A 14,456-nucleotide genomic window follows, 5' to 3' on the forward strand; every position below is an offset into this window, starting at 1 on the left:
GCTACGGACATGGGTTCCAAAGTCGAGTAACCATCAGCCACCTCCTCTACATGGATGACATCAAGCTGTATGCCACGAGTTAACAAGACATTAACTTGCTGATCCACATCACCAGGATCTACAGCAATGACAGCATACATGGAGGGCCATAACCGAGTGGCTGGCATAATAGGCATACAGCTGGTACACAGGAACATTTGCACTGAGTATGAGCTGATAGTCCCAAGGACAGAATGGAAGACACCTACCAAGGTGAATGAGAATGACCAAGCTAAGCTCCTGGATACTTCCAGATCCAGACTGGCAAAAAGGCAATGGCAAACCAGCAGGACATGATAGTGGTTGACAAACAATGGAAGAAGGCAGTGGTGATAGATGTAGTGATCCCAAGCGACAGCAACATCAAGAAGAAGGAATACAAGAAGCTTGAAAAATACCAAGGTACAAAATACAGAGCTAAAAGAGATGTGGCAAGTAAAAACAATAGTTGCAAGCTGCATGTTTGCCCAGAAGAAGGAGGGACAAATATCTCGTTTCTAAAATGTAGCACTTTAAACTGTCTGCTTGCTTGATAAAGTTTTATGTAATCCCATAATTTTTGCAGTTCTTGGGTTGTATTTTATTGGTTAAATGCACTTATTGTAACCTAAAACCATCACCTAAACAAACGTAAAGGAAAGTTCACTAGGGGTGTTGGAGGAGTCTTTCTCCACCTACTGATTTCTAAAGATTTTGACCTTGAAAGGCAAGGCAACAGAGGAGCACAAAATTGAAAACAGAACAACACATTGTGGTTTGCTTTTTTAATGAAGATTAATCTGACGTTATGTCATAGTTGGCAACCATAAACCAAGTCGGTGTTTTGAGTTAGTGAAGGAGCCAAAGATAGGCATTTCGGGGGGGAGTTTATCTTGCCACAGGGCCCAAGCAGTTGGCTAACACTTACAATATCCTGCTAACCTAAAGTATATTGCACTGGTAACTTGCAATCCCCTGTTCAAGACAGATTTAATTAAATGTTGATTTACGATCCTCTCAGATTGAGAAACAATTCAGTCATCAAATTCCTGCAAATTATAGTGGATATTATCTTTTTCTTGCTTAGAGCTTTGCCCTGCTCATCTGTGGATCATTATATATAAAATCTTGATAGTATGCCAAGACAAGAAAGCCAAACGTATTGTGTAAGTATGTTAGAACAGATTAACTGCATAACCATTCATAATCAGACAATTGGAATTGCCTAAGATGGAGCTCTCATTTGACTTCTGCCCTGCTGCTAGATAGAGACTGAGAGAAACAGAGAGAATGAGGTTGGTCCAAGCCATAATGTCTGAGTCAAGGGTGGAAACTCTGAATGTTCTTGCACCACTGTGCAAAAAGCTGCAAGTTATTACACATCGCATTGCAGCCTTACAGGCTATAAAAAGAAACAGGGCTCTCCTCAACTCCCCTCTAAGAAGAAAAAAACTCCTTGCTCTCTGCTGTTTTTTTTTTTTTCAAATGAAACATCTGCCCTTTCAGAGCTCTCCTCTCTCCTGTCCCTTCCTCATGCTACTGCTCCTCTGCCTTACACGGGACGTTGAGCATGATCGCGGTATTTTCCGTATTTGTTGAAAAAAGAAAAGAGTGAAATGACCCACTACATTCCGTGTGACTTGGGCAGCCAGAGTATGCTCACATGTAAAGGCTTGTATTCTTTAGTCCTTCACATAGTGTGCTACTGAAGGAAAATTCCTGGAAGCCACCTCTAGTGGGATATTGAAACAAAGTACAGTAGATTAGGGTGGGGCAGGGACAACTGTTTGGGAGGTAGACATACACCCATGATCACTGCTTTTGTATGTTGTCTGAGGACATAGTGAATTGCTTATGGCAGAATGAACAAGAAGCTTGATATTATTTGCACTGAGGTACTATTTCATAAAACTCATTTTATTTGAAGTATTTAGAAAGTGTAGCACAAACCAAAATGGAAAATGATGGAAACTATGTTTTCTGATAAACAAGTGTGAGTAATCCAGTAATTTTTCCATAGGTGTGGATGTGTATAAACTGTCTTTTTGATGAGTTATATTGGATTATGTATTTGGTTTGTCATTTGTTTTACCCTGTATCCACTAGATGTTGGATACTGTTCATACAGTACATTTCATAGCTACATGTTTGATCAGTACACTAATATTTTACATACTGCAAGACAGGTTATTTTTCATTCTGCACATTCATTTGACTTTATAATATAGTGTGGTCAGTGTGCATACAACTCGCAAGGAAAGTAGGATATATATCCCCAACCTGTGTGTGGTCTGGTTTATACAAAAAACACCTCAGTTAGAGGTTAGGACTTAGGCTATATCAGGGCATATTTTTCAAATTAAAGTGTATAAACATATAAGCTGTGGCACATAGACCATAAATACACTGAATATTCTCATTTACTTGAATTATTGTATGATTAAGTAGTAGGTGAAGAAGTAAGAGGTAAAGAGGACCTTTATGTTCCTTAAATATGAGCTGTCCCAGGAAAAGCATTACCTTCTCAGAGGCATGTTTTTGGTACTGTTGCTTCAGTGATGAGAGATAGCACATCCTGTCTCCTGAGCATGCGCCAGCAGTTCTTTGAGGTGATCTTTAACCACTCCCTGACATCCTCTACACCTCAGCAAACTGAAAAACATCTTTGCCAAACCAACACTTCCCTGTTCACTCGCATAAACCATCATTAAATCGTTTTCAGGATGTTGTTTTGATCAGTGATATGACTTTCACTCGCATTAAGCAACCCAGTCATTTGTTTGGTTTGCCACTGAGCCACACCCATCCCCAAACCAATAAGATGTCACGTACTTTATGTACATAACCATACATACACACATACACACTCCCACCTGGTAGATCATGACTTTAAAGTTGCGTCTCTTCAGCAGCTCAGCCTCATTGCTCTCCAGTTTCTTGATCTGGCCTCCTTGCTTCTCCAGGGTGGCCCGCACTGTCTTGACGTTGACGCTTACCTTTCGCACCTTCTCCATCATCTTATTGACACTGTTGGATGTGGTGCTATGGCTCTTGGTCAATTTGGTCAGCTCACCCTGAATGCCAGTCACACAATGCTCCATCTCCTGCTGCCTGGCCTCCAGCCCACTCTGGGTCTGCTGGATCTGGTCCACTGCTCCAATAATCTTGTCGAGCAAAGACAGAACCATGACCCCATTCACCTGAGGGTCCAGCTTTGCCTCATCTTTTTCTTCAGCAGCAACCCCCTCTTTGGCCACAGTGGGCAGCTCTTTCTTGGCCGCAGCAAGGGCATCATCTTCATCATCTGAGGGTGGGAGGTTTACTTCGTCGTCTGAGATCTCAGTGAGGGTTTGAGGCTCTAGCTGGACGCTTGAGGATTCCAGTGCTTCCATGGCTGCCATGTCAGTAGATGTGTAGTGTACAATCAGCTAGCTGATGTTTTTCTTCTAGATTCCTTTTACTAATATTTGCTTATTCACCTGCTTGTCCCTTTCTTGTCTTCTTTCGACCTCTGTTCTTTTTCTCTACCACTTTAAAACTTACTTATATCTCTCCAGCATGCATGTATTCTGTCTTTCTTTCTCTGTACCTGCCCTGCCCTGTCTACTTCAAATTCCTGGAGTCAGGCCAGCATGAAGCAGAAGCCAAGCAACGCTGGATGTTACCACATGAGCGTTAGGATGGGAATGCCACACCAAGCAGAGGAACCCTCCAGTCAAGCTTCAGCAACACGAGTTTTTTCCCTCCAGCCTCCACTCCCCTTTTTTTCCACTGGACTTTCCCCCTCGCCTAAAACTCCTCCCCATCTCATCCATAAAATCACACACACACACACACATCGGTAAGTCTCCACCTCAGTTGGTAGGTCCAGCCCCTCAGTAACACTATAACACACCCCTTTGGTTCCAGCCTTGTTCGATCAGCATGGTTGGAATAGCAGAGCTGAGCTGCACTGAGCTGCTTGTATACAAGCTCAGGCACAGCAGAAGGAGGAATGTCGGGCAGGATCTCCTTGTTTCCACTCCTTTATCCTATTTATGCAGAGCATATTCAGTAAATGGAAGGCACAGATGGATTTGTTATGGATGAAAGACACCAGGAAGGAAAAGGACATAAAGAAGTCTGGAAATAAAATGATTATTTAATGAATTGTGTTACTGTGAAAGTAGTAATGTCTTTGGCATTGTATGTAATGTCCAACCCTGAATGCTGCCATTTCATAACGGGGAGTGACAAATTAAAGACATATTTAAGACAGATTTTTTTAGAATTCTCTCAGAGCTGCTACTATAGGCTTTGTAGTACTCTTTATTCTTTATTCTTTACTCTTTATTCAATATTCAAGATTCAATTTCATTCACCATCAAACAACCAGCTAGGGTTGTACAACAAAAGGATAGTTGTAATCTTTTAATGCTACTTTATACTAAAAAAATCTAAATATCAAAAAAGTATGAATAAATAATAAAAATAATAATTATTTTATCAAGTGGAGTATGGAGGATGAGTTCAGGAGTCCACAGTCTGAGGAAAGAAGCTGCTTTGTGGACCCATGGTACAACAATATCTCTTATCAAATGGAGGCAGGGTAAACAGACTGTGGAGGGGTGCTTTTTAGCATCCTTTGGGTATATGTAGACATCCCACTGATATCACTGATGCTTGCAGACCAATGATGTTCTCAGCTGCTTCAATCACCATTTTCAGAGCCTTCCTGTCCTAGGCTGGAACATCCTGTGCTAATTTGTGATGCTTCCAGCCTGGATGTTTTCTGTTGATTCTTTGTAAAACTTAAGCTTGTAAGCTTTGAATGAAAGTATTAGCTAAATTGGAGTTTCTCAATCTTTTCTTCACATCATATAACATACAGTGACTTGTAAAAGTATTCATATCCCTGGAACTTTTCTGCAATTTGTCACATTACAACAACAAACATAAATAAATTTTATTGGCATTTTATGTGAAACACAAAGCAGTAAACAATTGTGACGCAAAAGGAAAATTATACATGATTTACAAATAAAAAACTGAAAAGTGTGGCGTTCAAAAGTATTCAGCCTCCCTGAATCAATACTTTGTGGAACCGCCTTTTGATGCAATTACAGCTGCAAGTCTTTTGGGGTAAGCCTCTACCAGCTTTGCACATCTACAGACTGAGATTTTTGCCCATTCTTCTTTGCAAAACAGCTCAAGCTCAGTCAGATTAGATGGAGAGCATTTGTAAACAGCAGTTTTCAGATTTTGCCACAGATTCTCGATTGGATTTAGGTTTGGACTTTGACTGGGCCATTCTAACACATGAATATGTTTTGTTTTAAACCTTTCCATTGTAGCTCTGGCTTTATGTTTAGGGTCGTTGTCCTGCAGGAAGGTGAACCTGCAGACGCCAACAGGTTTTCTACCAAGATTTCCCTGTATTTGGCTCTATCCATCTCCCCATCATGACCAGCTTCCCTGTCCCTGCTGAAGAAAATCACCCCTGCAGCATGATTCTGCCACCACCATGTTTGACAGTGGGGATGGTGTGTCCAGAGTAATGTGTAGTGTTAGTTTTCCGCCACATATAGCATTTTGCTATAGATCAGAGCACCTTCTTCAACATGTTTGCTGTGTTCCCCACATGGCTTCTGGTAAACTGCAAACAGGCCTTGTTATGGCCTTTTTCAACAATGGCTTTCTTCTTGCCACTCTTCCATAAAGGCACGACTAATAGTCCCCCCACCTGAGCCGTGAATCTCTGCAGCTTCTCCAGAGTTACCATGGGCCTCTTGCCTGCATCTCTGATCAGTGCTCTCCGTGTTTGGCCTCTAAGTTTAGGTGGACGGCTATGTCTTGGTAGGTGATGATGGATTGAACAGTGCTCTGTAAGACGTTCAAAGCTTGGGAAATCTTTTTGTAACCTAACCCTGCTTTAAACTTCTCCACAACTTTATCCCTGACCTGTCTGGTGTGTTCCTTGGACTTCATGATGCTGTTTGCTCCCCAACATTCTCTTAACAAACTTCTGTGGCCTTCACAGAATAGCTGTATTTATACTGAGATTAGATTACACACAGGTGGACTCTATTTAATCATTAGGTCAACATTCGATCATTCAACAATCATCAGGCAACTTCTGACGGCAATTGGTTGCCCTCAGGGAAAAGGGGGCTGAATACTTTTGCATGCCACACTTTTTTTATTTGTAAAAAACATTTGGACATCATGTATAATGTATAATTTTCCTTCTACTTCACAACTGTGTGTCACTTTGTGTTGGTTTTTCACATAAAATGCCAATAAGATTTATTCATGTCTGTGGTCGTGACGTGACAAAATGTGGAAAAGTTCCAGGGGTATGAATACTTTTGCAAGCCACTGTTACTCCTAAACTATATAATAAAGACCACAGACCCCATTTGGTTAAATTTTGTCTCGGGTTCCCTATCTGAAAATAATTCTTCTCAGTTATGTTTAATATCTCCCTTTCACAACTCAAAACAAACAAACAAACACCCACTAACTTTGCACTAGTCATGGATAGTCATTCATTACCCCTAGCTGTCTGTAATGGAAACTTGGTGCCTGGATACAAATGCTAACTTTCGCCCCTTTTCTGGCATGATGCTATGATGTGCGCTGAAGTTTCAGACATGAGTAAATACTTTTTCCAATCACCATTATCTTTAGCAGATTTACCCCTTGTTGTTGGAAAGTAAATATATAAAACCCATGAACAAAATTAAAACAATAATAAAACAATCATTTTATATTCTCTTATCATGTGACTTGTAGATACAATTATAGCAAAAACAGATAATACCCTTTTTTCTGACCCCCTCATAGAATGTAATGTAATGTAATGGGAGCAATATCAAACTAGTGTCAGACCTCTAAAGTAAGTAAAATTTATTTAACTCATCAGGCAAGTTTGTGGTTAATTGCATGGGCTTCCTATCATTAGAGTTGACTTATTTTCAAATTTGTTTATATACTTTATCTTAACTCTTTACACTTCCTTTCTTGGTTCATACTGTTTTGTAGAGACTAGCACCTGCTTTGAAAACTACATGTTTACTCTTCAATAATTCTTTACTATCTTTACTATCTTGACACCATCAAGATTCCAGATCATCATTTGCCTTTTTAAATTCAAAAATAGGCTCACACAACTCAACACTTTCAGGAGAGTAGATTACAGTCCTGACTAGAAGCATGCTTATCTGTGAGTACTGGCAACAAGGTTGACCATAGCTGCTTAAATTAGCCTGGACATCTCCATTTAGCCACTGAGCTATGTACAGAAAGCACAGTAGTAGTACAGTAAATTGTTTTTTATATTGTGTTGCAGTCAGAATAGCTGTTTCATGTAGTAGTAGCCAAGGGTCAAACACCTGCAAGAGAGACCTATCTTAAAATAGGATATTCAAAATTCAATTTTTTAATGGAAACAATGAAAAGCCTTTATCCAAAGTGCACCTTCCAGCCATTGCCTTCATATTTTACTCCATATGCATCTCAGGGGCACACTCCAGTCTGCTTTCCTTTGCACAGCGAAGCAAACACATGACGATCACATATGTATGCAATTTATGAAAACCACATGGCACCCTGGAATGAGGCGAAAAGCTATCTTCAAGAAGCTTTAAGAAGCAGTATTTTTTTGTACATTAGGTAAATTGGATAGTTCCAAAATTGCTCACTGGCAGACTGCCAGTGTCCTGGTTTAAACCCTGTGCCATGTGGAACTGAGAGGGGTGAAACTCTACTGTGGCTGTTTTTAAGAGGAAAATTTCTACAGGATCTTGTTAGTACTGACTCAACACTTGGCCGGTTTTGAACTATTCCACCACATCTGGAAGACCTTATTCTCAGGACATTTATAGGAGTGGTTTTGGTAGCATTTTGCTTTAGGTACTAAATTAGGTGTCTTACAAACACCTGTTACAGGAACCTCCATATCACGACCCCATAGTAAGGTTGCTACAATCAATATTTGGTCATCGGCAGTGTTGTCTGCTGGGAGATCTAAAGGTAATTTAATTTAACATTTTTTTAAAAGTTTTAGTATTAAAGTTTATTTTTTTCCATGTCTCATAATGTTATATAATTATATTGCTCTGTTTAACGAATTATAACTATGCAAAGCTAGCAAGTAGAATATACTCAGAATTTAGCATTTCAGTATATTTGAATGTGAAGAAATAGAGAGACAATACAATAGTTCTCAGCCTCCATACAAAACAGAACTATAAGAATAGTGAAAAATGGACTTGCATTCTTCAGGTGGATACAAACACAAAAATGTTTTTTCATTTATGTATATAGGCAACTGTAAAATTATGTTCCATTTTATAATCTGATCGGAACCTATAACCATTTACATGTGTTCCCATGGTTGGATAGACATGTAATTTGCCGGGTGTTGCATGTGTGTGTTCAACTAAGGATGGGTCAAATGCAGAAGATGAATTCAGTGTATATATATATACTGTCAATAAAGCTGATTCTTCTTCTTCTTCTAGGCGTCTAAAATATCAGGTTGTTTCACCAAACTACATGAATATCAACAACTAACTTTTGTGTGTCTGTGTGTGTGTGTGTAGCATGTGTTTTTGATAGTTTCTTTTAAAAACAGCGTAAATATATATGCTTGAACTACCTGCACCTTCATTTTGCTATCCTTGTGCTGCTGTGAATGTGAATTTCCTTACAGCGGAACTAATAAAGGCCTATCTTATCTTATCTTAACTGTGATGCCCTTGTATTTTGTCATTTAGATTTTATTCCCCCAATCCATAAGGTGATAAACATTCAAATTTGTCATGGTGAGCTTATTTATCATTACTTTTAAAAGATTCTGATTTTATAAATAAACTGAATTGAACTGAACAGTTTGGAGTACAGCCTTGTCTGAAAATGGACAAGACTGGCTGGCTGCAGTTGGGGAAAGCGGCTGTTGCTGTTTTTAGCAGCCAGAAAATGAAAATTATGAATTAAGAAAACAATTTCATAACTAGCTTTAGTAGCTACAGAAGCTTTCACTCTTATTATATGATCTTAATGAGTTCATGGAGTTTGCCCGGTCCACAAGTATTATGAAAGACCAGCATTATCAGAATTCATTACGCTACAGCCTAACATATTATTCCAAATAGATGAATGAGGAACTATCAACAGCTGATGTTTAGGGCCTCAGGTCAGTTGTATATATTTTGGCTGATTAGACCTTGGAACTGTAAAGACTGTGACCAACATCTTCCTGTTTCTGCTTTTGCTAACATTTTTGTTTGTTTTTTTTACAACTATTATAATTGAAAAAATTACACCTACATTTTTGTGGCATTATTACAGAGGAGACAGGAAATAAAGCAGAGAGAGGTGATGAAGAACGTGATGATGTGGAATGGTCCCCGGCTGAACGCACAGAGACGTTGCACTTCATGGTGTGCTCTAAATCCCTAAGCCACCAGGGCACAATAACTGCACCTGTTTCATTCTTGTTTATTGGGACTCCAGTGACCACAGTCATATTCCTTTGCAAGGTTCTCTTTTGTTTTTCCTCTTTTGTTTTTCAAGTCAGTTCTCATAGTGTTCATACTTATGGCCCAATGCTTTGGATATTATTATGTCCATTATGCTTTTATTAAATAAATTCGCTTAATTTCAAACCCACAGTCAACTGCAAATGAACGGGGGGTGGAGGATAGGCTGAAAGAGAGCCTAAGATTTAGACAAGCAGAAAACTGATATGAAACAAGGGGATGTTGGGTTCGTGGCGGTACAACATAAAATTGTAGTCTGTGTGCCCTTTCAATCCATTTGATAGGCTTTATATATGTGTACAGCGTGGATGGCATATTCCAGCTGAGTGTCACCATATCACGATCAGCTATCGTAAAAATACTACTGGATGTTATAAAATCAACGGAATTGTTAAAAGAGCCTCCGGATGGGATTTTCAAAATAAAATTAAAATGACGAATCTGTTAGCATGATTTTGAACGATATAACGCAACACTGCGGATCATTAATAATTCAACACACTAGAAATACAATTTTATCATTATCAGTTTTGGAGTATTTTTTTTTTTTAAATGTACAACACCTCAGTCAAGGAAATGCATCGTGTTCTTATTTTGAAATTCTTTGTTTTCAGGTATTTTTGTGGACAATTTATCTAACTTGATACTACACCCTGGACCGCAGCATCCAGCATCCGTGGAATTTGGGTTTGACCAGTCAGAAAGAGCTGGCTAGGAGCAGGTTATACAGGTTAGTAAAACGACATTTTTGAAAGACTTTAAGGCGAAATCAGGTCATTTCAATGGTTCAGACTCTGTCAGTCAGGGATTATGAAGCACGGTGCTATGAATCATGACGTGCGAGATGTGAGGACGGTGATAATATGACACCGACAGCTGTTCCTCTCGCAGGTTCCGCCTAATGTGTATAATGGTTGTTTGTTTGTTTTTCTAACAAATCAACGAACGTTTGACTTGTATGTCTTGTTTAATGTAACATTACTACCAGCGTCTTAACGTTACACTCCAGCCTGTAGCCTCGTTATCCTCAATCATTTTCTGTTATATTGTGTATTATATTGATGTTAACGTGTAGAGAATTAAACACAAAGTATATGAACGTATTTATGGGTATATGTCAAGCCACACATTCATCGTGAAAGAGGAGGTGACTGATATTCACACGGAGCGGTAGGCCGGACTCCAGCAGCATCATGGCGCCCTTGAACAGTGAAGGACAGAAGCGCAGCAGAGAGGATGCTGCGACAGCGATGCTCTGTATGCTAACTTGGAGCTTGATTTTATGAGGCATGGCTAATTTGCAGTGATATTAATGAAATGCAAGCAGCCTGCTATTTAGCAGTCTGCAATTTGGACGATATCATTGCGTTTATGAGCTTTTATCAGAAAGGACTGTCCATCCTCGTCCATCCTCGGCAGTTCCTTTCCGTTCTCAGCTTTACCTTGCACGCTATGAACCTTGAGTAATGAGTGGATATTAAATCAGACCACTGCGCGATGAGGATGTCAGTTATCCCCCATAGAAATCACCACAGACGATTTTTCATTGTGGTATACATCCTGATTTATGTTAAACATTAAACATTTGTGGTTTATTTTTTCTGACTAGTTTAAGATTCATTCTGTCAGTAGTGCTTAGGATGAGTTCCTTAGACGTAAGTGTATTTTAAGATAGCCTATTGTACATATTGGAGTTATTAGCTAAATGAGTAGTTAAACATATCTATCTATCTATCTATTCTGCTCTTGGGCTATTATTTTTATAGTGGTGTAGAGGAAGAATTCATTTCCTTAAAAGTACTTCAAAGCTCAACTGTAAAAATAGTCTTACAAGTAAATGTCCTTCACCGAAAATTTTAATTATGTAAGTATAATCAGGGAAATATATTTAAACTTAAAGACAACAAGTACTCTGTGCAGAAAATGGCCCCTTTAAGTGTATAAAATATATCCATTGAGCACACATTTGTAAAACAAATATGTACTCCAAGCCCTGCGATTGACTGGCGACCAGTCCAGGGTGTACCCCGCCTCTCGCCCGTAGTCAGCTGGGATAGGCTCCAGCTCCCCCGCAACCCTGACGGATAAGCGGTATAGAAAATGGATGGATGGATATGTACTCCAAAACATGAGAAAGCGGTCAGAAATGTCAATCACAATTAGCGACGCCTTCAGAAGTCTTTAGTCTGATCTCATAAATGTTTTTTAGCACTAAAAATTACTTACACATTATCAAAGTCAAAATAGTTGCTGGTTCATTTTTTGATAACTGAATAATCAACAAGATTATTGAGCTTTGTCATAGGCAACATTTAACTGAATATCTTTAGTTTTTTATCTGTTGGTTGTCCAAAACATGACATTTGAAGATGTGACCCTGCACTCATTGTTTGCTGACGTTTTATAATATCATTAATCACTTAATAATAATTGACAGAGTAATCAATAACGAAAGTAACTGTGTGTGTGTCTTCCTGTCCTAGGTGCAGTGTTCTTTTGTTCTAACGGACATTGAGTGCGGAACTCACAATGGGGGAACTTTTCAGAAGCGAGGAGATGACCCTGGCCCAGCTCTTCCTCCAGTCAGAGGCAGCCTACTGCTGCGTCAGTGAGCTTGGAGAATTGGGCATGGTCCAATTTAGAGATGTAAGTATGAATGTTCTCATTCTAAGCTACATTATATAGACAAAAGTATTGGGACTGGGCTATTTTTCAGGGACAGGGCTAGGTGCATTACCTCCATTGAAGGGAAATCTTAATGCTTCAGTGTATCAAGACTTTTTGGACAATGCTTTGCTTCCAAATGTTTGGCAGCAGTTTGGGCAAGGCCCTTTTCTATTCCAGCATGAGTAGTGCCCTAGTCACTACGGACCTTGCTCTATGTAGTGCTTAGAGCAAGGAACAGGAATAGGGACTGCGAGCCAGGCAGAAGTAATTTCACCGATTAATTTAAAGCCAGCGAAAAAGGTGAGACACCAGACAAGGACATTTAAATGGTAAGTGCATCGTATCTGTATAGTGCATTAAAACGCAAGCCAGCATTCACTCATTTCCCTCTTTTTGTCATCCACAGCTGAATCCAGATGTAAATGTGTTCCAGCGCAAGTTTGTGAATGAAGTGAGGAGATGTGAGGAGATGGACAGGAAACTAAGTGAGTAATGGCCATGGCGAAAATGTAGTTCTAACTTAAGTTTTTGATCCTTTGTTACTCCTGTCATATTAAGACCACATGAATGTATTTTTGATATTTTTGTTTTTACATTTGTATTGAGTGAGTTTCACCACTCCCACAATCCGAGAAAACCTAAAATATCAAAATTACAGGGGTGTCATTGAGGCAGTTATTCATTTTTTTTTCACCTTGTCTGGAAGGATTTGCATAACTTCATTTTAAACTGGTAAGGCAATGTATCATGGATTATCTCTGCTGAACAGGGTTTGTGGAGAAGGAGATCAAAAAAGCGAACATCCCAACCGTGGACACTGGAGAGAATCCAGAGGTGCCTTTTCCCAGGGACATGATTGATCTAGAGGTAATCAATCTGCAATCTGTAATCACGTGTTTTTTATTTTGAAACACATCAGGAAATAAGAGGAAAGAAGAGAGGATCACTGATCATAAATAATAGATAGATAATACAATTGCATACTGGACTTAAACATTGCACATATTCAGTCCAGTGAGAATTTCTTTCTTGATGAATACACCAAAAAAAAAAAAAAAAAAAAAGATCTAGCTTCTGAGTAGGGTTGCATGACATATCGAAAATTTATCTTCATCGCGATATTAACATGTGCGATACTGATATCGCAAAAGAGTCCTTGAACTGCGATAATTTCACGTTGAACACATTTACTTTAACTGCCCCCTGCCCAGAAAGCAAAAGGTCATTGAAACAATGCTGATTTGTTGTCAGGCTTTTTCGTTGAATCAACACTGATGTCAGATGTTGAAATAACACTGAAAGCGCTCGTTATGATCAACATTGAAAGAAATGTTGATTTTCTAGTCATCCCAACATTGAAGCACACAATGTTGGTGCTACTGCTATGTGATCAACGTTGAAACAACATTGAATTTTCAATCAATCCCGGCATTGAATCAATAGTGATTCAACTATATATTACATTGAAATTTCATCGATTCTACACTGAAACATGTATCTGTCTGTTTTTAGTATGCTTCATTCAAGCCAAAAATAATCAATTTACTTGCTGCTCTGCAGTTCCACGGGTAGCAATCCAAAATTGTCTGCCAATGACATTACTGCCACATGTCTGAATAGCAGTGATGTCACAGGTAAACACGTTTGGAGGAACCCCTGCAGAAATACAGAACACCAAAAAAAGTAATGTGATTACTTTTGACTTGAATAGGGCACACTAAAAGCAGATAAAGTTTGAAAAGTGCTGAAACGGTCTGCTGAAAAGTATGCTTTAATTCACTTATTAAACTGGAATCAAGGTATCTGCACATTCTTCTTCAAATTCAACCATCTGAAAACAGTGTTGTCATGCAAGACAGTGGGAAGGCAGTCCTTCATACCTATAGGAACCCAGTTCAACATGAACGAAGCTTAGCAGGTTTCAAGTAATCCAAATCCCTCAAACCTGTTGGCTCTCGGTTAAATTCATCTCCTAGCCATTGGTCCTTTAAACTCTCCTTTGAGGTCTCTTTTCTTTTTATCCCATCATTCCTGTCCGGTGCGTAACATAGTCACCTCTTCATTAAGTCGCTGTAGGTGAGTTCTGACAACTTGCGGTCGTATTGCCAAAAAAATAAAAAACAGCAATAACAAGGACTTGTTATAGTCTATGGTGAGTAAAATGTAAAATACTTAAATTTTCTTGAGATTAACCAAAGTTTTCAGATTAATATATTTAATATATCCTAAATTGATTTTATTTTCATT

General features: G+C 39.0%; 2 protein-coding genes across 7 annotated transcripts in view; one reads left to right on the forward strand and one right to left on the reverse strand.

The window, feature by feature from the left end:
* The window catches only part of cavin1b (caveolae associated protein 1b), a 28,034-nt gene extending 24,279 nt beyond the window's left edge, over positions 1 to 3,755 (reverse strand). The window contains exon 1 of the mRNA XM_046378100.1: positions 2,892 to 3,755. Within this exon, the coding sequence (XP_046234056.1) occupies positions 2,892 to 3,419 (528 nt within the window). The 5' untranslated portion in view covers positions 3,420 to 3,755. The remainder of the gene's footprint in view (positions 1 to 2,891) is intronic.
* Positions 3,756 to 10,137: 6,382 nt separating this feature from the next.
* The window catches only part of atp6v0a1b (ATPase H+ transporting V0 subunit a1b), a 41,614-nt gene continuing 37,295 nt past the window's right edge, over positions 10,138 to 14,456 (forward strand). For all 6 annotated transcript variants that reach the window (XM_046377512.1, XM_046377514.1, XM_046377515.1 and 3 more), the window contains exons 1-4: positions 10,138 to 10,272; positions 12,026 to 12,188; positions 12,616 to 12,694; positions 12,979 to 13,076. In XM_046377512.1, the coding sequence (XP_046233468.1) occupies positions 12,072 to 12,188; positions 12,616 to 12,694; positions 12,979 to 13,076 (294 nt within the window). In that variant the 5' untranslated portion in view covers positions 10,138 to 10,272; positions 12,026 to 12,071. The remainder of the gene's footprint in view (positions 10,273 to 12,025; positions 12,189 to 12,615; positions 12,695 to 12,978; positions 13,077 to 14,456) is intronic.

Source organism: Scatophagus argus, chromosome 21, assembly GCF_020382885.2.
Source record: "Scatophagus argus isolate fScaArg1 chromosome 21, fScaArg1.pri, whole genome shotgun sequence".
NCBI lineage: Eukaryota > Metazoa > Chordata > Actinopteri > Scatophagidae > Scatophagus > Scatophagus argus.